This window comes from Lissotriton vulgaris, chromosome 4_1 (assembly GCF_964263255.1).
Source record: "Lissotriton vulgaris chromosome 4_1, aLisVul1.2, whole genome shotgun sequence".
Lineage (NCBI taxonomy): Eukaryota > Metazoa > Chordata > Amphibia > Caudata > Salamandridae > Lissotriton > Lissotriton vulgaris.
The window spans coordinates 1,209,348,432-1,209,374,251 of NC_141691.1; the positions used below are offsets into that span (position 1 = coordinate 1,209,348,432).

Consider the following 25,820-nt stretch of genomic DNA (forward strand, 5'->3'; position numbering starts at 1 on the left):
AATTTAACATGAATAAAAGCAAAGCAATGGATTTCACAAGGAAGAGAAGACATCACAATTTGAATGAAACGGTCTCCAAGCATAGCAATTTAAGAATAACTTCTTCCAGTAATTTGTCATTTGACTACCATTTTGAAACAATGACTGGGAATGCTAAGTTAGTGTCAGGAACCTAGGACAAATTTGACACGGGTATGTGTCATAAATCAAAATGTTGCAGGAGGTGTATGAACTAATACTTGTGGATGCGACAAATGTAGCTAAAGAACAAACGTAATATTCATTTTGTAGAAATGTCTATTTGAAAGTGCTGTTTGAGATTATCTCGAGGCATATGACCAGTATCATGTACAACTACTTCTCCAAAACAGTAATATTCTGACTTCCAATTAGCCAGTGTAGCAAAAGACAGAGCCATCTACGTTGGTAAACAATATATTGGTTTGACGTACTACAAAGTATTTTTCAAAGTTTGAAGTTGAACAGGGACTATAACTTAGAGAAGAAAAGTAATCCTGATTAAAAGAGTAGATAAAAAATTGTGACTAATTTACAAAGATAAACCTGCACTATTGTAGTAAGTTTATTCTCTGTGATATTCACAAATTACAATTTAGGGCCTCATTTCGATGTTGAGCGGAAGCTTCGCCCCCTCCCCCCGACACTGTCTCGTATTCAGGATCTAGTTACTATTAAATCTTAATTTGTGTATACCAAAAAAGAGTAAGCTTACACAAAAGTGTAGTTTACCTTTGTGAATCAGACACTAAGCTGGCAAGTCATGAAAGAATTCAAGAAGTATGTATAAGAAAGATATAGGAACATAGTGAATACCACTAGTGTGGGGTTGGCTCAACCATAAGTTACATTAGTTCAATTGAGTGAATGTAGAGGTGTATGCTAAATCTAAGACTTTGTCAATTAACAATTATGGAAGAGGATTTAACAATAGTCAAACATAGAACTTAATTGCTCACTGTGTAACCAAGCGTCCAAGAATAATATATATGCCCGTCTAGTGTGCGAAGCCCTGTGCCACTATTGAATACAGATGTTGCTATTTTTTTTAAACCGAAACTTCACTAAGTACAAAGAACTAATGACTTACAGAAACAATTGTGTGGACAAGCAGCTATTGGGTGACTTAAGTCTGTCTCCCATTGTTCAGGGGATTGGGACCTGGCCGCATATATGGCGAAGGTCCCACACATGAGATTACAATGCGACTCCAATTGTGGCGATCACATTGTGCATGTTTATCATTGCGGCGGGTGCTGCTGGCTGCAGCACCCGCCACAATGATAAAAATGCATGTTGTGCATTTCCCTGCACTACTGGGCAGGCACCACAAGGTGCCTGCCACCTGCTGCAGGGAACTATAGGGGGGCACCATAGGTGCCCATGAGAGCAAATTCCACATGCCCCTGCACAAAGGGGGCTCGCAACAGGCTTCCAAAGTACATCCCTGCCAGCCTTTTAATGGCGGTTGAACCACCATAGACAGGCTGGCGGGGAACCGGCATCCAAATCAGGCAGGCGGTGCCTACTAGGCACCGCCACCGCCACCATTTTCTGGATGCGGGGTGGGTCCGACAGGCAATCATACAGACCCATGGCGGACAGGCTTTCTGACCGCCAGGCACACCGCCCGCCATCCTGACCCAGCAGGCGGAAAAAGGCCTTACAATGGCAGTGAGCCCGCCACCGGCAGACTGCCGGTGGCGAGTTCACCGCCATTGTAATCACCCCCTATGTTTTAGGCTGAGCAATTCTTTTATGGTGTTTGAAAAACAGATGAAAAATGGTGGCTATTTATGAGAGCGACTTTTATTTGTACAAATAGTATGTGATTGTCCAATATTTGTATTAGCTATATTCTCAGAAAACAAACATGAAACATCTCTTTCTATGAAATTAAAAGAAATGTGGCCAAATGTTGAAGTAAACAGTAGAAGTTTTCTAAGAAATTATCAGAAATTAATTTGTTTTACAGTTGGGTCTGATATACCATTCAGTAAATATTCAAATACCTCAGGGTATGTTGCGAATACACCCCAGATAAATATGACAGCCCATTTCCCACACAACAATATGCAGAAAATAATGGGATCAATCAATGTATTTTAACAAGTATTGTCTTTCAAATAATGTGTGGATTTTACAGAAGGTTTGTGTAATCTGCAAATACAATTTGGCATGGTTTCCTATTATTCTACCAACTTCTTTTCATTTTCCTATCCCCCCCTTTCCAAAAGATTATCACAATTTATAATATGGCTGAGTTCTTCATTTATGTGATAGGATTGGAAATTAAAAAAAAGTGATATACATTTTACAATCTCAAACTTTAAACAGCAGAGCTATCCCACAGGTTAGCAGATCTACTAGATTCAGAGAACAAAATTGTCATTAAGGGTTCACTAAACAACCCAGTTGTAAGATCTTGCTATCTCTTTGGTTGAACTGATCACACAAACCCTTGGTTCAATCTTCAGACAATGATGTATGGCAATGGGAGCTGGTAAACATTTTAACATGCAGATTGCTGCAACTACGCACGATTTACTATTCTGAATGAGTGCAATCTCTCTTCAGGGAATTGTAATGGTTTTTTTCCTCCAGGAAAAGTACAATTAATTGGGCTGAATTTTGAAAAACACAGAGTTCATAAGAAATTGTCCAAAAGCCCGTGTTCTAGAGGCAGTTCTGAGGGGTCACTTGAGAAATATTCAAATATGTGAGAATTTTCTGAGTGTGACTATGTCCATGAACCTATTAGCAGCCACCTTCTTGCCTGTGAATATATTGAATATGATTGGGTGAAAAGTGAACATTACAGCACAATTTTACAAAGAAATTAGCTAAACGGTTATAGGCTTTACAGGAAGCTGATGTGAGCTTAGATTGTGAGTTTAGATTGCAATAAGACATGGTTCCCTATTTTGATTTTCACAAAATGCATACACTACCTACCTTCTTATCTACTAGCTAGTTCTTTCTGTTTTCCTACATAGACTTCAAAGGTCTTATATAATATGGCAGAGAATTTGGGCAAAGTGGGAAGAATGCACAATCCTCACAATATCAGATTTTAGAGATCAGAATGGTACCTCAGATTAACCCATTCTACACGTTCAGTGAACAGATCTGTCACTTAGGTTATACAGATCATGCAGGTTCCAAAAGCAGACATATACCTTTGGTCACTCTGTTCACCCGGAGCTAGGCCTCCCATAATGTAACATACAATCATAGTAAAGCAATAAAACTGATCATTGTGTATCAAGCAATGCCTTCACAGGAGCAATAACCACCAGTGTCAAATAAAATGCCAAATACCACAAAGGAAATTGTTCTATAACATTTGCAGGAAGTGTCTCCCAAATCAATATGAATTTCAATAATCAATTCAAATCAAATAAACTTTATTCGATTTTCAGATTTAAAAAAATCATAAAAGTCACACATTATAAAATTTACAATCTAATGTTTAAAAGACGAATACCCTAAATGGTTACAACTTTATATATCACTAAAATCTTAAAATCGTATCTTTAGTTAATTATTATAACAAGTATTCTATACATTAGTCAGCCTCATGATTGGTTTTCCATGTTATACTTTTCCTTTTTTTTCAGTATGGACTTCAAAAGTCCAGTTCAATAAAAAAAATCAGTATGAAAAATATTTGAAATGTACTAAAGTTCGTCCAAAATCTCTAGTAATGCTCAGTAGGTACATACATGTTGTTCTAAATACCATTATTTCAATTGTACTAAATGCACTCATGATGACCACAGATGTCAGGTTATAATTTTCTGAACTAGTCCACAAAGATGCCCACAAATATCAACTCACTCTTTTCTGTGTATTCATACATTACATGTCATCCATACCATTTTTTATGTTTAGCAGAGCACTCACTTCATCTCCAAAAAGTAGCATGCCATATTCTGAAACACCATTTATATTGTCTTACCGTACCACCTTGTCATCTGAATGCACTCATTTTTTTCAAAATATACACTTATCCGTTTTCACAAAATACTTACATCTGCCTTACCAAAGCCCACTTCTTCCTTTCCTCAGACCAGTTGTTATTTGGCGCTGCCACCAGAAAGAAATAGGTAATGTGTGGGGGAGGTATGGACAGTCAGGCAGTTTAGTGTGGCTGAGCCACAGCTGCATAGTCCCAAGTATAGTCTCTCATGCTCTGGTACTGCATTATAAGATAAGGGAGTGTCTTCTAATTCCCTTGTAATTCTATCATGTAGCAAACATAGCTTCATATTATCATGTACAGTCTCAAATGACTATGGACATTCATGTGTTCAACCTTGAGATGCTCAGGTACAGTCTTCCTTCTCAACATACCACCGAAATATACATTGTACCACTTCACAGCCCCTTGCACAGCCTCAAAAGTCAATCTGTAGCCTCATGTGTCTACATACAATTTCAAAAATGCAATCTCAATCTTCAGAAATCCAACTACAGTGCCACAATACTAGGTAGACTCTCAGACCCACCCTGCTAAAGACACACATGGTAATGTATTATTATCATATACCACGAAATGCTAAACAAGTCCACACACAGCCCCTTATGCTTCATTACAACCTCATATACCCTGAACAAAAGAAAGGTCACATACCCAGGAGAAGCCTTGCATCCCTAGTTCACACAGATATAACACCCAGGCAGAATTGATGACTATCAGACACATGCAGCACCATTTTTGCGAGCGCAAACGGTGCGGTTCGCATAAATCGGCTGTTTGCATCCGCAAAAAGGGCATTTGCGATGCATGAAAGGTCAAGGCACTCGCAATTTGAGAATTCGCAATTAATTGCGAGTTCTCAAATTGCGATTGCATTTACGGAATCGCATTTTGCCGTACCTTAAATGCAATGCAAGAACCACTTTGAAGTAGCAATTTCGCTACTAGGGGGCGCAAATTACCATGAAGTTGAACTTCATGGTAATTTGCAGAAACTTTAAGAAAAATGCACTAAAAGGCATTTTTCCTAGTCGTAGGTTACACACACACGTCCTTTGGACATGTGTGTGCGCAACATTTGTGCACAGATCAATTTCAGGGGTGCAACAGGGTGTCATTTTTACACACTTGCACCCTTGAAATTGCATGTGCGATTTGCGAGTACCCACAGGTACTCGCAAATTGCGCATGCAATCTCCCATTCATGGGAAGGATTTCCTTAACTGCGAATCGCAATTTGCGAGTCGCAATTGAGGAATGTTTAGGAATCGCTTTTAGTTCAGAGATTCCTACATGCATAGGCTTTTGTGATTCCTTAATTGCGATTCCTCAATAATCGCAATTAAGGAATCGCAAAAGCCTACCTTGATGCATGTGCCAGTATGTGCTCTAGAAGCCAATGGTTACTTTGTAATCAGGCCTATGAGTGTCCACCTGTGAGAAAGTGGCTCTATATATACTGGACTACAATGAAGTACAGTGTGTATAGAGTCCACCAACCCCAGAGGTATAACAGAGGTTAAAGTCAGAACTTACCTTACTCTCCGAAGTGGTAGCTTGGTCGAGCAGTAAGGCAGTACCAGAGAACAGTGTAAAGCATTTGTTGTACACACTCAGTCAGCAAAAGGTTTAACACACTCAAGGACTGAACTCCAGGCCAATTGTTTTGATATCCACAGATATAGGGGTTTTATTTTTAGAACCAACCGTTATAAAGACATACTTTTCTTGTTATGAGTTCTCTCATGTAATTACTTTGCAAGGAGCAATAAACTTTGTGCACACAATTAATACAGTATTGACAGTAAGCAGCACAATCCTAAAACACACTATAGCATTGAGCTCAATGGGATTTCCACATGTGAGTACAGTTGATTACTATATAGATTACTTTAGTAGTCCCAGGACTAGATCTTAGATTCAGTCCTGGGGTCTAAGTTAAAACCAGTTTAGCAAAAACCTTTTAGTTACTGTAGTAAATTTTCATGAATATAACGCTGTCTTAAAAGTTCACACTTAGAAACTTTTCAAAGGAAATCTGACAATGTTATTCAATGGGAGAAAATTCAGGTTGCAGGTAAAGTACGATCGCGTTACTTTTGTAACCCAGCACTGGTCTCCTAGGGCCAGCACTGGGGTCTTAACTCAAAACAGGTAGGTAATTGCGTTTCAGTATTTCGTGTGATTTTTACAGAATATTTCAAGTTTTCAAAAGTAGACACTCAGAAGAAATTTCATAGAAAAGCAGACAATGGGTTCCTATGGAGAAAATACAGATTACTAGTAACCCCGCTAGGGATTACTTTTGCGGTTCAGTACTGGGCTGAAAGGTACAGCACTGGCTCCTTCCCTGATCACAGGTGAGTACTTCGGAATTCGGACTTTGGCTGTGAATATTTTCAGAATTCAAAATTTCACACTTACAAAATTTTCGAGTCAAAATGAGTCAATGTTATCCAATGGCAGGTAAGTAAATTACCGGTTTCCAGGTGAGTACTTGGTTGGTGAAGTTAAGGTTCTGGTCATAGACTCAGGAGTCCCTCAGGGTCAGGTAAGTACAGTTAGTTCACTCCCAGCGGCACAGGGGCGGCCGGGTGCAGGGGTAGGTAGGCCCAATGATATCCAATGAGGGAAGGGGGGCCTTCGGTTGGTGAATGCTGGCAAGCCGGCCTCGTGGCTGTGGGAGCTGGGCTCCTGGTCACTTGCTCAGGGCAAGGGGGGAAGTAGGAGAGGGCAAGGGGGGGCGGAGCTTGCTGGCGTCCATGCCGGACGTGTAAGCGCGGAGCTCCCGGCTAAAGCCCCGGCATTATCCTTCCAGTATATCCTCACGGTGCCAAAATTGCAGCTTTGGAGGTGGGGAGCTCCCCGACTGTTCCTGGAACACCTGGGCGCACCGGACACGAGCTGCGCGGCCGCCGCGCGAGGTGTCCCGGAGGAGGCCGCGAGGAGTGGCGGACCAGGCCTGCAGCCGTGTGCTCGCCTAGCGGTGCGTCCCGCCGACGTCGCTCGACGTGCGGCCCGGGGGGCGCAGTGAGGCCCGGTGACCTGGACCTGGCGTCGAAGTGTGGAAAGCCTGTCCCCGCGCCCACCGACGCCTCTGCAGAAGACTGTATTGGCGGCTTTGCTCCCAGGTAGGGGAGGTTACGGAGCGGCTGCCAATTGCACGGGGACTCTCCTGACGGTACCTCGCCCTGCCTCCTGCCTACATTCCGCCCCTCCGACCTGCCTGCGCTTTGTGGGCCCCCGGGCAGGCGCTGCGACTCTCCGGGCAGTGGTCGCGCTGTATGGGACCCGGTGGCCCTTGGGGACCGGAGGCTGGACCCCGTGAAGCTGTCAATTTGTGAGTGGTCCCCAAGGGTTCGGGCGGACACGTGGCGCTGGGGAGTGCCCGCGCTTCTCGGCCAGGGCTACTGCTGCGACCTACGCCTCGCCAGCCCCATTGAGTGTGTATGTGACACTGGACTTGGACCTGTGGTGCTTTCTTAAGAAGCCCTGCCGGCACACCCCTGCGCATTTGAACTCCGCCATTTTGCATGCAAGCCTGGTGTTGCTGCGGCCATTTGCCCTCTGCATGGAGGTGTCCGGGACGGCGCTGCCGAGATAAGTCGAGTGGGAAGGACGAGGCGACCGCGGACGGCTGGAGGAAGGCTGGTCTCCTGCATTTGAGGGGCTTTGGTCGATGTTTGATCGCAGTGAGGTTGTGTGGCATCGTGGATTCCTTGCCTGGCACGCCAGAAGGGCCCCCTGCACGCTAGACTGCGCACTTGGGAGACGCATCGCCTAAGGCTGGCGGTCTGTCCATGCGCTAGGGTCCTGCGAAGTACTGTTATCCGCCTGGCCTGTATGGTGCGAGTAGCCCCCTCTGCTCTCCTGTTATAGAGTGTCAACTGTGTGCTAACGCCTGGAACTTGAGCTACACGTGGAGGCCGAGGGGTGCCCGAGCCAGTCACGGCAACTTGCGGCCACCTGCGGTGAGGGCTGCTTACATGTCCACCAGACTCGCCATGGGCAAAAACGACAGGTCACAACCCAAAATTACCTTTGAGCAGCGCCGGACCAAGGGGTCCGAGATGCCAGCCCCGGCGACTTCCCCGAAGGGAGGAGCGCCTGAGGGCACCATCAGCTCGGATATTCGCGAACTGCTGGTCGCAATGGAGAAGGGGATACAAGACAGCATCGCAACAGTCGGGTCCAAAATCGATGCCCTGTCCTATCGCATGGACCGCATGTCGGAACGTGTGGACAAACACGCTGAGCGCCTCGACATGGCGGAGCGACGACTGACCGAGGCGGAGGAAGCCCAAACGGAGTGGGATAAGGACCGCAAGCAATTTGGCAGGCTCTTGCAGGTGATCCAAGACAAGTCGGAAGACTTGGAGGCAAGGTCGCGACGATCCAACATTCGCATTACCGGTGTTGCGGAGACTACACAAACTGGCAAGATGGAGCTTTTTGTGGAGAAACTACTGAAGGCCCTGCTCGGGGATGAGGCCTTCTCCCCGATGTTTATCGTGGAGAGAGCACACCGCACGCTGGGACCCAGACCTAAACCAGGGGCGAACCCGAGACCCATTATAGCGAAGCTCCTGAACTACAGGGACAGAGACACTGCGCTCCGCCTAGCTAGAGACAAGGGTAAGCTGCAATACGAGGGGATGGACATCTCACTCTATCCGGACTTTACGGCAAAGGTCCAGGAGGAGAGGAAACAATTCGCACCTTATAAGAAGCAGTTGCGCGAACTGGAGCTGGACTATGCGATGCTGTACCCAGCCAAGCTTTGTATCAACAGGCAGGGGCATTCGCACTTCTTCACTGACCCCAGGGAACTGCAGAAATCGCTGAAGGAGTGGTCCAAGGAGCGCAGAACCAGCCCGAGGAGAGACCAGCGGGAACATGATTCCTCCTCACTGTTGGAAGAGCAAGACTGAGTGTTTTGCGCCCGTCTATCCCGCTTTCTGTTATGCAACGGCCTGCGCGCTGCCTCCTGTGGGTCATTACTAGCAGCCGTGGCCTACACGGTGCAAAGATGGAGTCCCGAATCCTCTGCATGGTTTGTGCCTGAACACTGCTTTCTGGATCTCAAGCTGGGTGAGATCTTACTGGTTTGACTTTGGGGGGGCGGGGAGCTGGGTGTGTTCCTTCACTAAAAAGGCGGCAAACTGGGACAGTATGTATTAGCTGCGCTGTGTGACTGTGATGTTGCTGAGCCTTGAAGTGGGGCGGCGCCATTGAGGGTGGATGGGAGCCACACTATGTTACTTATGCATGGGTTTTTGTTTTAGGCACGGAACGCTAGTTAGTGGCTAAGTGCCGGGGTGCAGTAGCGGAGTGGATTTGGTTTGTTAGATAACTGTTAAGCCAGCAACGTCTGCCCCTGCGCTTCTGGCTCACAGGCTCTGGAGAGAGTTGATCTGGGGCTTGCTCCTGCGGGTTAGCGGGGGTGTTTGGGAGTGGTAGGGAGTTCTGATGCCACTGGGTGGGAGTAGGTCCTGTCAGGCCAGGTTGGGGGAGGTCTGCTGTGGGAGGGGGGGACACTACTGGGAACTGTACTGGTTACTTTACCTATGGAACCATTGTTTTTGAGCGAAGGGAGCATTGTGTTGGGGGTTGTTTTTTCTGTTGTTACAGCGGGTTTCTGAACCTAATGCCAAGCAAAGTGTTGTCTGATTCTCAGTTTAAATTGTGAGTACACGGAAAGGTACAACTGCTTGCTGCGCTCCATGGTTGTTACTGATGGGATGACGGGTACGGATGGCGGGAATGCCCCGCACACTCTGCAGGAATTGAAAATGTTGACATGGAATGTGAGGGGGCTTAATGATCATCGAAAGCTGCGTAAGGTACTCAGTTACTTGCATAGACACTGAGTAGACCTAGCTCTCCTTCAGGAGACTCACCTGCCGCTTAATAGTAAGATGCTGCAGGCCAGGGGTCTAGGGGGACACATAGTGGCCGCGGGGTTCACGACACACTCCAGGGGCGTCATTACTTGGGCCAACCCCACCTCACATCTGAAACTGGTGCCGCTGGTGTCGGACCCGGAAGGTCGTTTTGTTATCACCAGATGCGTGGGCAGAGGTCTCGATTTGCTAGTGGTTAATGTGTATGGACCAAACTATGATAGCCCTGACTTCTACACAAAGCTGTCGACACAGTGCAGGTTATACGCTCCCACGAGAATGCTATGGGAGGGCGATTTCAACTTTATACTTGACCCTGATCTGGATAGATCGAGGGGCCCTGTTCGGAGGCCAGTGGCCTCAGCTCTACACATGAAGGCTGAACTGATTAAATTGGATCTGGTGGGCGTTTGGAGACACAAGCACCCCACTAAAGGTGATTTTACACACTACTCTGCTTTTCATAATACCCACCCCAGAATTGACTACTGGCTTATCTCTCAAGCCTTACTAGGTAGTATTAGGAGATGTGAGGTGCTCCCCCGTACACTGTCGGACCACTCCCTCGTACTACTCCACCTGGTGATCCCGAAGAAAGTAATTCCCCCCTTCACCTGGAGATTTCCCCCCTACTCCCTACTCGATGAGGCTTTCCAAGGTGAGCTGGCTGCTGATATAGACTCATTTTTTTAATCGAATGTGGGTTCTGTCGACAGTTTTCAGACTGTGTGGGACACTTTTAAGGCCTATATCAGAGGTATGGCGATGTCTAAACACTCGAGCGTGCTCAAATCCATCAGGCGTGACTTGACACTGCTTGAATCCCGACTGTCTGAGCTGGAGGGTCATCTTCCGGATGGGCCAGACACTAGCGTTGTCTCCCAAATTAAACTCCTACTGACGGAATATCACGAACTAGCAGACAGGGAAGTGCAGCATATGGGCAAATACGCTACGGCACGTACATACGGGGAGGGTGAAAGACCGGGTGCGTTGCTAGCCAGAATGGTATGCAGTACCAGGAAACCTCTATTTGTGGACGAACTGCTTACGCCAGAGGGTGAGGTTATCTCTGATGAGGAGGAGATCCTCCAAACGTTTCGGCGGTACTATGCGGAGCTGTACAAGTCCAGATCACTGCATGTCGAGGAGGAGATAGATGACTACCTCGAACATATAGCCATGCCGTTCTTACCAGACTCAGACAGGGAGTTTCTGAGATCTTCCATACAGGAGGACGAGATACTGGAAGCGCTGGCAAGCATGAGATCGGGTAGCGCCCCGGGTGCGGACGGTCTGACGGTAGGCTTTTATAAGTCCTTTAAGGACAAGCTGGTCCCACATTTGATTACCCTTTTTGATCACATCTGTGAAGATGGGAGTATGCCCCCCTCGATGAGGGAGGCCCTACTTGTCACTATCTTAAAGCCTGGGAAACCTCCGGAATGCTGCAGTTCTTACAGGCCGCTCTCGCTACTAAATGTCGACGCAAAAATCTTTGCCAAAGTGCTGGCCACGCGGTTGGCGCTCCTAGTGCCGGATCTAGTAGCCCCAGAGCAGGCTGGATTCGTTCCTAATAGGAACCTGACATACAACATACGCACAGTACTTGGGACAATGCAACACGTGCGCCAGGAAAATACTGCTCTGACAGTTTTTCTGGATATGGAAAAAGCCTTTGACTCTGTGGAATGGCCTTTCATGATCAAATTCCTCAGGAAGTTGGGCCTGGGAGAGCCTTTCTTGCAGATGTTGTGGCCTTTGTATTTCCAGCCCACAGCGAGACTGAAGATAGGGGACAGAGTGACGGACTCGTTCGCTATTAGCAGAGGTACTAGGCAGGGATGCCCCCTTTCGCCCCTTCTGTACGCGCTGGTGGCGGAGCCCCTGGCTTGTGCAATCAGGGAATACCACAGCTTGGAAGGCATTAGCTTTCCGACGTACAAAATAGGTATCTCAACATATGCTGATGATACTCTCCTATATGTTCGTAACCCGGAGACGAACCTTTCATCAATCTTGCATGAGGTTGTGCGCTTTGGCGCACTCTCTGGGCTGAAAGTGAACTGGGATAAGTCTATTGCCTTTCCCCTGACGCCTGTGACCCAGCCCTTTGACATGGAGTACCCCCTGAAATGGACTACAGACTCAGTTAGATATCTCGGCATACAACTACACACAGACCCCGATGTTTTAATCAGAGAAAATTACGGTGTGGCGTTCGCTAAACTAGAGGAGGATGTGGATGCATGGTGTAAACTGCCGCTCTCCCTGATGGGCAGGATTGCTCTCATGAAAATGATAGTGCTGCCTAGGTTTCTCTTCCTCTTCAACAACTTACCAGTGGTTTTGTCAAATGTCTTCTTCAAACAGCTCACGCAGGTGCTCACCAAGCTGGCATGGCGTGGTAAACAACCTAGAGTTAAGTGGACGACGCTGATGCTTCCCTGTGAGAGAGGGGGGCTGGGGGCTCCTGACATGGAACGATACTATCGTATTGCACAGGCTGCCCATCTGCACTCGTGGATTCACGGGGACCCACGTATACCTCATGTGACACTGGAACGCTTGTTCGGGGAACCCCTGCCCCTACCGGCCATGGTCTGTCTCCCGGAAGACCGCACCATCGGCCAACTAGATTCTCTTAAATCTACCAATCATGCATGGCATGCTTTGACCCGCGCACAAGACAGTAGTTTCTTGTACTCACCGCAAATGCAGATCGACTGGGCACTGTGGCTGGGCCCACTTGGCGAAAAGGGAGTTACGGAGGCACTGTGCGCACTGGGTCTCTCGAAAATGGAAGATCTGTTTACTGCAGGGGTTGCGAAGACCTGGGAACAACTCCCCCCTGCTCCAGCAGGACCTACACTCTTGCAGCGGTTCCAGTTTCATAGAGTCCGGAGTGCACTCAAGGATGTGCTTGGCCCGGACATGGAGGAACCCCCTGAGGTTCCGGAGCTCACTTATGTCATTAAAACTGCGTCGTCACGTAAACTGATCTCCAAAATGAACAAACTGGGTGTCGCACATCAGCAGATCCAGCACTCCAAAGCCAGAGAGGAGTGGCAAAGAGATCTGCAGATGCAGATTGATGACGACATGTGGAGATATTGCTACGCAAACACGAGAAAGCTCTCCCTTAATGGTAGGCATAGACTGGTGCACTTTAAGTTCCTTCAGCGGGTGTACTACACACCGGAGAGGCTGCATCGTTATGGCCTCAGACAGTCTGCAGAGTGTGAGCGTTGCCATGCGCAGATCGCAGACTTCATCCACGTGGCATTGTACTGCCCTGGAATTCAGAGATTCTGGGCAGAAGTCTTCTCAGAGCTTAACATGATACTAGGCTCGGAATTGTCTAACGGACAAGCGCTAGCGCTGCTGGGATACTCTAAGCCGCTTCCGACTGTTCAGCGCCGACCTGTAGATATGGCACTTCTAGTGGCCAGAAGGGTGGTTGCCCAGTGCTGGATGAGGGGGCCACTCCCCACCAAGAAGAGATGGGCGGGCGACTTGCTCTATTGCTGCACCCAGTCGGAACTCTACAGTGAGTTACTCCCCCCTAGGAGCAGACCCAAAAATTTCTGGGGCCTCTTCCAGGCACACGCACAACAGACTGAGGAAGCAAACTCGGATGATGACGACATGTCGGACATCCTAGAATCCCCGGGGGGCCAGGTAGAGCAACTGATGTAGATTTCATTGGGGGGAGCTACGGGTGGGGAGGAGGTGGGGGCTTATCAATAGCACTAGTGTGTTCCTCTTTAGGTCACTCGGAACACGTACTGAGACTCCCAGAGAGATAGCTGTAAGCAGTGTAGTATGAACATGTCGATCACACTAATTGGTGTACATCACTAGGTACATATTTGCTGGCACACGGGGGAGGGTTAGGGTAGGTTGGGGTTGTTCAATAGTTCTTAGACCTATCACACGTCATTGAGGCTCTTGGGCGTGCGCGCCAATTTGTTCCTTGCAACACTCATGGTTATATGCATTTTGCTACTGAGACGAGACTAAGCATTGATGATCCTGGCAGCTTGCTGCACTGTATGCCGCCGGGACCCCGGGATGCCGGCTGAATGGCTGTGTCCAACATCATTGAGATTGACAAACAGGATGTGTTGCTTGATCCACCGTATATTGTTATGTACCATGTATTGCTTGCTTCAAGTTCTGTGAATAAAGGTCTTTTAAATAAAAAAAATAAAAAAATAAAATAAAAAGTAGGAGAGGGCAAGGGGGGAAGTAGGAGAGGACACAGGGGTCACAGCCAGCGGCACTCGGGCGGCAGGGTGCCGGATGCTTTTGAGCCATCGGGCGCTCAATGTTATCCAATGGGAAAGGTCAAAAAGGAACAAAGGCTGCAGGCCCGGGGACGGAGACTCTCCAGGGGAGACCAGCACTTCGAGAGGTAAGTTGGGATCTTGGAGCACAGGTAGGTACCCCAAAGGAAGGCACAGGGGGCTGTAGGGCGCCGGGTGCAGGGGTGCCTTTAGGTGTCAGAAAAGGTTACCCTCGGCTGGCCGTGGTTGGGGTGGCCCCTGGTTCTGAGTCTGCGGGTGTCGGCTGGTTCATCGAGGAGGGTCTTTGGGCACTGGACCTCGGGTCCCAGTCGCTGCGGGGAAGTCCTCGTGTTCTTGGTTCGGGGGGGGGGGGGCGGCCCGGGCTCGGTGGGTGCAGAGTGGGCTGGTCCGGAGCTTCCTGATTGGCAACAGGTAGGTTGTTGCAGCAGAGCCTCTGCTGATGGGAGTCCCAGTCTACAAGAGGGTCAAGGCAGGCAGGTCCTCCGGGTGTCCCAAGGTTGCTGTCCAAAGGAGTCGCCGGGATTAAGCAGGAGCAGGTTCCAGGATCGACAGGCCGGTAGGGCTGGGGCCAAGTCAGTTGCTGTTGTCCTGTTGTTATCAGCTGCACGGCGGGTCTTCTTCTTCTTGATCTTCTTTCTTCTTTTCGTATCGGGATCTGAGAAGGAAGGTTCAGGGAGCCCTTAAATACTGAATTTAGGGGCGTTACAGGTAGGGCAAGGATAGGGACCAATGTGTCACTGCCCTGGGTTGGGTACACCCCCCTAGCCTGCTCCTCTCCTGTGGGAGGGGGCAGGAGCCTAGCTGTGATAGGGCAGGGCTCCCCATCTTCAAGATGGCCGGAGACCGGGGTTGTGCTTCACCTCTTCTCCCTCACCTGAGGGGTGGAGTTGGCACAGGCTGGCACCCCCCCTTCCTGACATAGTTTTTCCCGCCAGTCTTCCCGCCAGAGTGGGGGGTAGGACTGGTGGGGGCTGGTTTCTGGGTACAGAAAATGGTCTGGTGAAGCTCATGGAGGCGGCATGCCTTTGAAGCTTCCCCCTGCCCATCCTGGGGGAGGATACCTAGCACCTCGCCCAGGATGTGCATTGTTGCAGGCCCAGGAGAGCAGGGGCTCTCCTACCCAGGGGTCTAGCAACATGTTTGTTGTGTGACAGCCTCTGCAGCCACTCAGCCAGACATGGATTGTAGGTTAGGGTTTCAAAGGGCATCTCTAAGATGCCCTATGGTGCATTTTACATTAAATCCCACACTGGCATCAGTGCGGATTTAATGTGCTGAAAAGTTTGATACCAAACTTGTCAGTCTCAGTCTTCAGCGTAGCCATTATGGTGCTTTGGAGTTCGTAATGCCAACCTCCCAGCACCATATACTCTTAATGGCATCACTGCACTTACAGTGCCCAGGAATGGCCCTGGGTACTGTAGTGGCACAGGGCTCATGCACCTGTGCCCACACCTCTGGCATAGGGCACCCAGCTAGAGGGGTGACTGAAGTATGCCAGGGCAGTGGGTTCTGTGGGCATGGCACACAGGGACTCTGGTTTTAGTTTGGTACTTAGGCACTAAGCCTGCAAAGGCAGTGTGTGGGTGCCAGGGTACAGGGCCCCAGGGGTGGCACAATATGTGCTACAGCCCTCAGGGGACTTCACTGGTCACCATGCCCTGGGTACCTAGGCTACCAACTACTAGGGGCTGACTGGTGGCCATAGATGCCAATTGGGTTTTGTTTCAGTAAAGTTTTAGGGAAGGAACACAGGCCCTGGGTACCTGGTACTCAGGAGCGCAGGGCACACTCAGTCAAAGCACATCAGCAATTCAGAAAAAGTGGGGGCATACCAAGGCAAGAAAGATGGCACTTTCTCACACCATCTTCTACTGATAATTGCAGCAAAGGAAATGGAAATATCATGGAGGAGACCAGAGAAGTATTTCAATGAGTAGAGCTAGATCTTCAGTTACATTGATTTGAACGGAGACCTCCATCATATCAGAATCATTCTTTGTCTACTTCTGCTGTTTCTATGGACAAGAGTTTTCCGCTGACATAAACCACACTTGCTCTCATGTACTCACTATGAATAAACACAGCTTTTCTGTGCTCATAAACACATTTCTCCTCTTTTGGATGACTTTGCAAGTGGCCTGTTAAATAAATAGCCTATTGACAAAGCACTGCTTATGCATATCTGACGCACCTGTTTCATTCCATGTATAGAGTGAAGATTAGTGCTCACTCTCTCAGAAACAAAATAGTCATGTTTTTGTTTGTTTTGTTCCATGAAAATAGGTACATGTGCTCTTGGCCTTCGAACATGCAACTGTGATGCTAATGACGGTGTCTGGAGAAAGGACGAGGGTCTCCTAACAGATAAATCCATGCTACCTATCCAAGCAATAATCTTTGGGGGCACACAAGATGTTCCAGTGGAGATGGCTTTTCATAGCATAGGCAAGCTTCGCTGTTTGGGAAACAGTAAGTATTGAACTGACTCCATTGCCATGTTTTGCTTGGATGGCTTCTGCAATTTTGAAACTCAAAGAAGAAAAATTAAATGTTTTAATGGAATAATTTATGAATAAGGAATCTCATTTATTAGGAAAACAAGTCTGGGAGTCTGCCTCTTGTTGTCTAACCGTTGCTGTTACAAGTCTGGTTATTATTAATTATATAGGGCCCGATGTAGGTCGGTTGGTAATGGCCGAAAATCTGTATTTTCGGCCGTTACCGTCCGGTATACCTGAAATGGTATGTAGGGGCACAATTTTACAGAATCGGTAAATTTACCGATTCTGTAAAATACCGAATCGGTATTTTTACCGATTCGGTAATTCTCCGATATAGGTGGGACTCTTCAGAGTCCCAGGAGCCTTAACAAATCGGTATTTTACCATCAAATCCAATTTGATGGTAAAATACTTATTCAGGTGTGCATGCACACCTATGCCATGTGACAGGCAGACCTGCCCTTAGGGCAGGTATGCCTGCCACATGGCACCAGTGCCTGTTTTGGGGGTGCCACAGGGTGTCAAAGTGACACCCCCTGCACCCTTGTGTGAATCGGTATTTAACAATTCGGTAAATACCAAATCAGTAATGCCCATTCATTCCTATGGGCTTTGAAGCCCATAGGAATGAATGGGCATTACCGATTCTGTATTTACAGAATCGGTAAATACCGATTGTTAAAGATTCAGTATTTCAACATCTGGATATACCTACATATCTACACTTTAGATTTACCGATTTTTAATTACGGAATCGGTAAAATTTGGTAATTAAAAATCGGTAAATCTATTTTACCTTAATCTAATAGCCCTTAATTCTTTAGGTGTGGGCACAGAGTCATAATTTTGCAAATCTTTGGGGAGACTAAGATGGCTGGTCCCTGAGACTCGAGCACCACCATGTTCTAAATAAAAACTATCATAAGTGTTGTGTCCGGTACACTGTGCCCCAGCCTTTTCTTTGTGAATTGCAAGATCCAGAAGTGTCTGATTTTATGGAGTCAGAGATCCAGTACTTGTACCCAAATGTGCATTTGATATAGGTGTTGACTTCAAAAGGAACTCTCTGAGGTGCACAATGATACCTTTTAACCCTGTCCTGTCTGCCAGGCTACCTGTGAGGGGTTAACACTCCTTTGTCTGTGGACAGGATACTACCTATTAAAGTGTGTGTCAGTCCCTCCCATTCATCCCTGCACAGGAATACCCATCAGAATGCAGATGAGTGCTCAGAATGCAGATGAGCCTCACCTTCCTGTGTTTGTGGCTGTCTAGAGTGAATGCACAAATTGAAGCTGCACCCAACCCAGACATGTATTGGAGACAGGCTGTCAGGCACAAAGGGCACTAAATACAGATAAATATCCACTATCTAAAGGTGGCAATTCAAAACAGTAAAGTTAAAAAGTTAAATCCAACTTCACCAGTAAGGAGGATTTATCATTACCATTTCAAACATATCAACATGAAAAAGTTACTCCTTTCTGATCAGAAATTACAACTTAAAAGTATATTAAACAATTCCCAATGCTGGCCTATGAGAGGGATGGACCTCATAGTAGTGACAAAGGATATAGGTGGTTTGTCACTATCACGACATGTAAAAACATAAAAGTACATGTTTTACCTTTTACTTACATATCACTGTTAGAAATGGGGATCTCTAGTCGGTAATGGTTTGTACCTTTGTCCAAGTAGAGACCCTTCTTCCTAGTCAGGATAAGGGGGATACACTTCTAAATTTACCCCAGCTCACCCCCTTGGTAGCTTCGCACAAGCAGACAGGTTTATCTCAGAGGCAGTGTGTAAAGCACTTGTGAACACATACAGTAATACAGTGAAAACACTACAAATGGACACAACACCAGTTTAGAGAAATAAGTAATCTTTATCTAATCCAAACAAGATCAAAACAACAAAAAAGCCAACATACAATACTTGTAAAAATAGTTACTGTGAAAATTACCTTTAAATTGCAGGAAGAACGTGGAAACACAGATCCTCCGACTGTGTAGCTTTGTTGGGGCTTACTGCGATACTGAACACAACAGACCAACTATTCCAGACAACCGCGTTGGTATGGGTTAGCTAAAGCGTCGACAGACTCGGAGACGGTGCTTTTCTTGTTGCACCCGACACAATGGTACGAGCCTGTCAGGGACAACCGTAGCAGTTGCAATGTGAGATGGAAGCGTTGCAGCATCTGCAGGCAGCGGCTCGTTGACGGAGTCGGTGAGACCAAGGCTTGAGTTGCAGGGTGAGGCGGTGCTCGATGTGGTGCTGGCAGGTCACGGTGAGGCAACAGAGCCGGTTGATGGTTGAGTCGGGCAGCAACGGAGTCAGTGGCATCTGTGAAATCTGTAGCGAAGCGGTGGGGAGTGCGGTGCCCACATGGCGCGGTACAAGCAGCGTCTCATTGACAGAGTCAGTGGGACCAGGGTGGTCATGCGAGGCGGTGCTCTTTGCTGTGCCTTCAGGACACGGACTCTGTGACGGAGTTGGTTGCCCTTTTCTTCTGTGGCGACTGGAACCAGTGGAACCAGAGATGGTGCCCAGAAGGATGGAGGTCTTTGCTTGGAGTCCTCTTGAACAGGGGGGCAAGCTCCACTTCAGGCCCTTGGAGATACTTTCTCAAACAGGATGCACACACAGTTCCTCTCCTTGGTGGAAAAAGCCTATGAAGGCCCACCCCATACAGCACACAGCTAAGGGGCAGTACTCCTACTCCAGTTTCCCCAGCTCTTCTCCTTGGCAGAGGTTCCTCTTGATCCTGAGTCTTCTGAATTGTCATAGCGCCAATACGCCGGTGGGCATTTGCGCACTCTATAAAATTATAAATCAAATCAAATCAAATTTGAAGTCCAAAAGTGATCTAAAGTCCAATATTTATACAGCAACATCTTCTGTTTTCTGGTGGCAAAGAAGCCCTTTGCTCAGTCAAAACTAGTTATGTCCTCTCTGGTGCAGCTTCCTGGCAGGAGGTGGAGACAGCATTGTGTAAGTCAGACCAGGCCCATTCAAGTGAAAGGAAATCTCTCCCCTTACTCTAAATACAGCCCAGGTCTATTCAGCCCAGCCCTGATTCATTCAGACTCTCTGGAGCAACTGCACATATCCATCTCTTGTAACTCCAAAGCCAGACAGGCAATTCACATCCTATCAGAGGCGAGGCACACTGGATGGCTAAGCAAGAAAATACCTATTTTCTACAAGTGGTATCTAGAAACACAGAATGTAAAAATCACCCTCACTAAAAGATGCATTTTAACATTCAGAGTTCAAGCATACTAAACTTTATTTTCCTACCTTGATCCCAGGGGTAGTTATGTTTATAAGATGTTATACGCAAACTCCCCATTCTATCCTATGGGAACAGGTAGCCTTGCAATAGTGAAAAATGGAATTAGCAGTATTTCACTGTCAGGACATGCCACACACACCAGTGCATGCCCTACCTTTCACATACACTGCACGATGCCCACAGGGGACCTTGGGCCTACCTTAGGGTTGACTAACATGTAAGAAAAGGGAAGGTTAGGACCTTGCAAGTGGGTGCACTTGCCAGGTCAATACAGCTGATCCAGACTCTACACATGCTTTGCAATGGCAGGCCTGAGCTACATTTACAGGCTGGTTCTGTGGGTGGCACAATCAGTGCTGCACCCTACTAGCAGCATTTGATTTACAGGCACTGGGTACACACAGCGCACTGTACTAGGGACCGACCAGTAAATCAAATATGATAATCATAGAATCACCAATCCATAACAAAAATGTACAGAGGGCGCACTTGCACTTTGGCACTGAACAGCAGTGCCCAAATCATCTAGACCAGCGAGACTAAGTCCAACACAAAGCAAAAAGACAGGAGGCAAAGGCAAAAATACAGGTTAAACACACGCCAATGATGCCAGGTCTAACAATCATCATGACCTTAAGGTTACTTAGGGCCTACTTTAGGGCTGAAGTATATGTAATAAAAGGGGAGTTAAAGGCTTGGCAATTAGTTTTAAATGCCAAGTTGAAGTGGCAGTAATCTGCCTGAGAATGTTTGAAAAGCTACATGTGTAGTGGGCACAATGAGTACTGCAAACTCACTAGTAGTGTTTGCAGTACATGCCCTCGGTTTATGTTATCCCACTATATAAGGGACTTACCAGAACAACAAATATGCCAATCAGGTATATGATGTCAATGTCCTCATATTTAGTGGGGAGAAGCATAAGAACTTTAACACCAGTCAACAGTGGTAAAGTGCTCAGAGTGCTATATATTTATATATATACATAGACATATTTGTGTGTATTTAAATATATATATACAGTAATAATCATGAAAATGTTTGATGAATATCCAAGATGTAGTTCAATGCGTAGTCAAAGTCAACGCGCTTGATTACATGCATGGTAACCGCATGCATGTTAACGCCATACATTCAATTTGCATATTAAGGATTCTTTTTTTATCCTTGACAAAGCTTACTGTGAAGCTCAACACATGTCAACTTACAGTGAAAAATAAGAATGGAACATAAATATAAATTCATTTAATGTGACAACAACTAAAGATGCACGAACACGAAGGCCCTCATTAGGGGCCATATGTATCATAGTTCCGCTTTTGCGATTCCTAAATAGCGATTTTTAAGGAATCGCTATTTAGGAATCGCAAAATGGTATGTATGAAGAAAATCGCTTTTTTTCAGCGATTCCTCAATCTTCCATAATTGCGAATTCGCATTTTGCGAATTCGCAATCAAGGAATAATTACCAATGCATTCCTATGGGCCAGGAGGCCCATAGGAATGATTGCGAAATAATTCTCAAATTGCGAATTCGCAATTTGCTAATCGCAATTTGAGAATTATTGCAGGGGTGTCTCAAGGACACCCTGTTCCACCCCTGTAAATTACATGTGTGTGCATATGGCGCACATACATGCCCAATGGGCATGTATGTGCGTCATATGCCACCCTCACAAATGCACAATTGTGCATATTTACAAGAAATCGCAAATTACCACCAACTACAAGTTGGTGGTAATTTGCGATTTCTAAACCTGAAATCGCAAGTCTAAAAAGCTTCATACATAGCATATAAGGAATCGCAAAATTGCGATTCCTTAAATGCTTAAGTAAAATAAGTAATCACAATTTTTGCGATTCCTTATTTTGCTAATGTTTCTTACATTTCAAAATCGGTAAAAAGGCCTTTTGCGATTCTGCGAATTTCGGCCTTAACGAATCGCAAAAGGGGATACATATGGCCCTTGATGTGCACAGGAAGAGAGTAAGATATTTATAGCATGTGATGAAGTCCCACTGAACTGTGTTCAGAATTTATTTTCTGTGATAAACACAACTTACAACGTTTTACCCTGAAAATGAGGCTTAACATGCCGATTTTATTGCTTACCACATGAAACTTTGCACGCATGGGCCAGTATTTATTGGGCCTTTTTCACGACTTAAATTTTCGCAGGTTTGATCTAGCAGAGTTTAAAGGGGCTCTGGGATTCGTTGCACCCAGTAATTTCTGGTTCTGATAAATTCTACATCACTCATCATTTCGACCCCAGAACAAATAGGCGCTGGGATTTTTCTGCGCACTTGTGTTAGGCCCAGCTGTGCAATCACAAAAGAAATGCATAGTCGAATGATAGCCATATTCAAAAGTTTATCACCTGACAGGTTTGTTTAACTATGTGTTGATTTACAGGCATGAAGCTGCCCGTTCTGGAGTCCTGTGCTGCCCTCAAAGATGCCGGATACACAGACTCTGGGTTTTATTCTATAGATCCGGATGGCAATGGTCAAGGGTTTTCCGAATTTGAAGCTTACTGTGATATGACTTCAGATCCAACAACTGGTAAGTATTATTCCCATGCAAAGCTGGGGAGGAAACTGACTGAAGAAATTGTGTCAGTCATTTTTAGGTTCAACTTAACCCATAAGCATCATTCATCCTGAATCTAATATTAAACGCAAAATTAGAAGAACCAGTACAGTTTGCAAAGTGAACACAATTTACTTCAGGTTTTTATGGGCGCTTGACGAGGGATGTAAACATTACAGCTGATGTGCAGTGTTTCTATGTTGCACCTTTTGCACACAGCATGAGTACATGCCAATGGCACATAATCTTAAGGGAGACATGGTAAAAATTGGGTTTTTATTTGGCAGAGGTATGTACCTTGTCCAAGTAGGGACTACAATCATAGTCAGGGTAAGTCAGATGCACGCACAAAAATTAACCTGTGGTCACCCTCTGGTAGCTTGGCACAGAGCAGTCAGGTTTAACTTAAGAGGGAATGTGTAAAGTATTTGTGCAACACTTAATACTGTAAACCAGTGAAAACACCACACAAAAAGATACCACACCTGGTTTGAAAATTAGAGCTTTATTAAAGAACAAAACAATACCAAAACAACAAAAATTCAATAAGTAGAAACAATTATGATTTTTTAACGAATATCTTCTAATATAGTGCTTAAAAGCATAAAGCCCAAACTGGGGCTATCTGGTCATGCTTGACTGGGTCAAATCCAAAAGTTCAGGCCGACTGCGATGGAGTACTGGTCAGATTCTGGGACCAACCTTGTCCTGCTGAAAACATACTTTGTTGCACTGTCAGTGGGGCCTGATGTGTGGATCAGATCGGTGTGTCGTCATTGATCCCTTTGGATGTAGGCGATGAGTCATTTCTGAGTCATACAACTCGAGATTCGTCAGCAGCATTTTTTTCCGATGTAGGATATGTATTGTCGTCAAGCCACATTGTCAACTATGTCCTCGAAGCAGGTGATGCATAGTCGCCAATGGAGATGAATTGGTTCCGACCTGCTCAACGACTACATGGTGTACCCATAATATTGATACTGGGGACAGCACCTGTAAAGAACTACATTTACAGATTGTCAGATAAGGTGAGAGTCAGCATTAAGGAAGAGGTATCCAAGTTTCTGGTGTTAGGGGTAATTTAGCCCTCAAACAGCCCTGGATCCAGCCCAGTGATGTCAGTCCCCAAGGCTGCCCTTCCAGATGTCACATCTGAACTTAGATTCTGTGTGGACTACCGTGGGCTCAATGCGGTCACCAAGACTTACACATACCCCATTCCAACCCCTGAGCTGATCAGCTCATAGATCAGTTTGGGGCTGCCAATTTCCACAGCACGTTTGACCTAAAGCCTGGGCACTGGCAGATTGCCTTGAGCAAGGGGGCTAAAGAGAGGTCTGCATTCTCTACTCCAGAAGGGCACTTCCAATTCCAGGTTATGCCCTTTGGGTTGAAGAGGCACCTGCTACCTTCCAGAGGTTGGTCAACCAAATCCTGGCTGGGTTGGAGGACTTCAGCGCGTCCTACCTAAACAGCATTGTGGTCTTCAGATCTAGCTGGGAGGACCACTTGGGCCATCTGAGGGAAGTGCTTCAGGGTCTGCAAAGTGCAGGCCTGCCTATGAAGGTCAGTAAATGCCAGATAGGGCAGGTGCCAGTGGTCTATTTGGGTAACCAAGTGGGAGGTGGCAAGGTGCAGTCCCTCAAGGCCAAAATTGAAACCATTCTGGCTTGGGAACACCCCAAGAACCATACAGAAATGAGAGCCTTCTTAGACCTCACTGAATACTACAGTATATTTGTCAGGGGGTGTTGGACTTGGCCCTTTTTGCAGGGCCATCCCTAAACTGTTTGCCTTTCGCCTAGCATTTCTGCTGACATAGTGTTGGTGGTTTTAGGCATCTGGGCCCTTAGCACTGCTGTCCAGTGTAAAGTGCGTGTGCATGTGCTCTCTGTGTTAAATATGATAAGGATTGGTCTACACCTGTTTGGCCTACTTAATTTACCTGTCAATTCCTTGTAAAGTGGTATCCCCTATACCCAGGATTGGAAAATTAAATGCTACTGGTGCGCTTGCAGCGCTGATTGCGCCACCCAGCAAAGTAGCCTTTCAAACCTATCTCAGGCCTCTGCAATTACAGGGCCTGTGCGCGCAGTGTTACTGCCACTGTGACGTGGAACCTAAAGTGTGTTCCATGTTCGTGACCCCCCTTTTACTACATGTCAGTCACCCCTAAGGTAGGACCTAGCTATCCCTATTGCCAGGGTGCATTGTGGGTAAAAGATAGGACATGTACCTTAAGTGTGTGACATGTCCTGGTAGTGACAAACAGCCATTTTGATTTCTCACTACTGTGGGGCTGCCCTCCCATAGGAATGCATTGGGATTCCCTGATAAGTTTTTCAGTGGTAATTCCTGATATGAGAGGAGCAGCGTGGTCAAGTTTGGTATGTTTGAAATAGTGATAATAAATGCTAGGCAATGGTGTGCGCAGATTTATTATAACTATTTTAGAAATGCCACTTTTAGAAGTAGGCATTTCTGTGTGCTATGTGCCTACCTGCCTGCCTACCTGATGTGAATTGCATGTCTAGCTTTTGAGTGACAGGGGCTGATGAGGTGTGTGTGTGTGGCTCCAGGAGGGGCAGGGTGAGTCAGCACTAGGCTGAATGGGACATCTACATTTAGAGTAGTGGGAGGAGAAGTCCCTGAATAGGAAGGTGCCTGCTCTAGTGAATGCTGGCTCCGCCCCCCTGTGGTGTGTCTGATGACGAGCCCCCACCTAACAATAGGGAAGAGGAGCCTGGTAAACAGTGCTCCAGAACCAGTTGGAACTGGTTCCCCCGAGCCCTGTACTCTACAGACAAACGGAAAATGTCTTATAAATGTAGGGGTTGTGACCCCATGAAGTTGCTCTGTTCTGTACTTACTTGGAAGGGACCCTCTGCAAGGAGGAACCGCCGTGGGACCCAGCTGCTGTCTCCTGGGGGTCACTGCGTGCTGGCCTGCCTGGCTGCGCTGTGCTGGGGTCTCCCCAGCACCAAGGATTCTTTATTTCTGCCTGTTTCTGTCAGGTGGGGGACAGGCTGGGCACTGTATTTTAACTTGCAGAGGGAGAAAGAATGTATGGACTCTGCAGCACAGAGCTGCAGCTTGCTTCGAGGGAATCCCAACATGGGGATTCCCCCATCTGGATGCTGGGAGAAGCGGGAGCCCACCCCGCATCTTTGCAGCTTGTGTGCTTATTTGACAGAGCGGGAGCTCAC

The 25,820-nt window shown here is 46.7% G+C and overlaps 1 protein-coding gene across 1 annotated transcript in view; it reads left to right on the plus strand.

The window, feature by feature from the left end:
- Window positions 1–25,820, plus strand: part of LOC147723050 (uncharacterized) — a 555,558-nt gene that overhangs the window by 468,776 nt on the left and 60,962 nt on the right. The window contains exons 10-11 of the mRNA XM_086966920.1: window positions 16,500–16,685; window positions 22,435–22,584. Coding sequence (XP_086823046.1) covers window positions 16,500–16,685; window positions 22,435–22,584 — 336 coding nt within the window. The remainder of the gene's footprint in view (window positions 1–16,499; window positions 16,686–22,434; window positions 22,585–25,820) is intronic.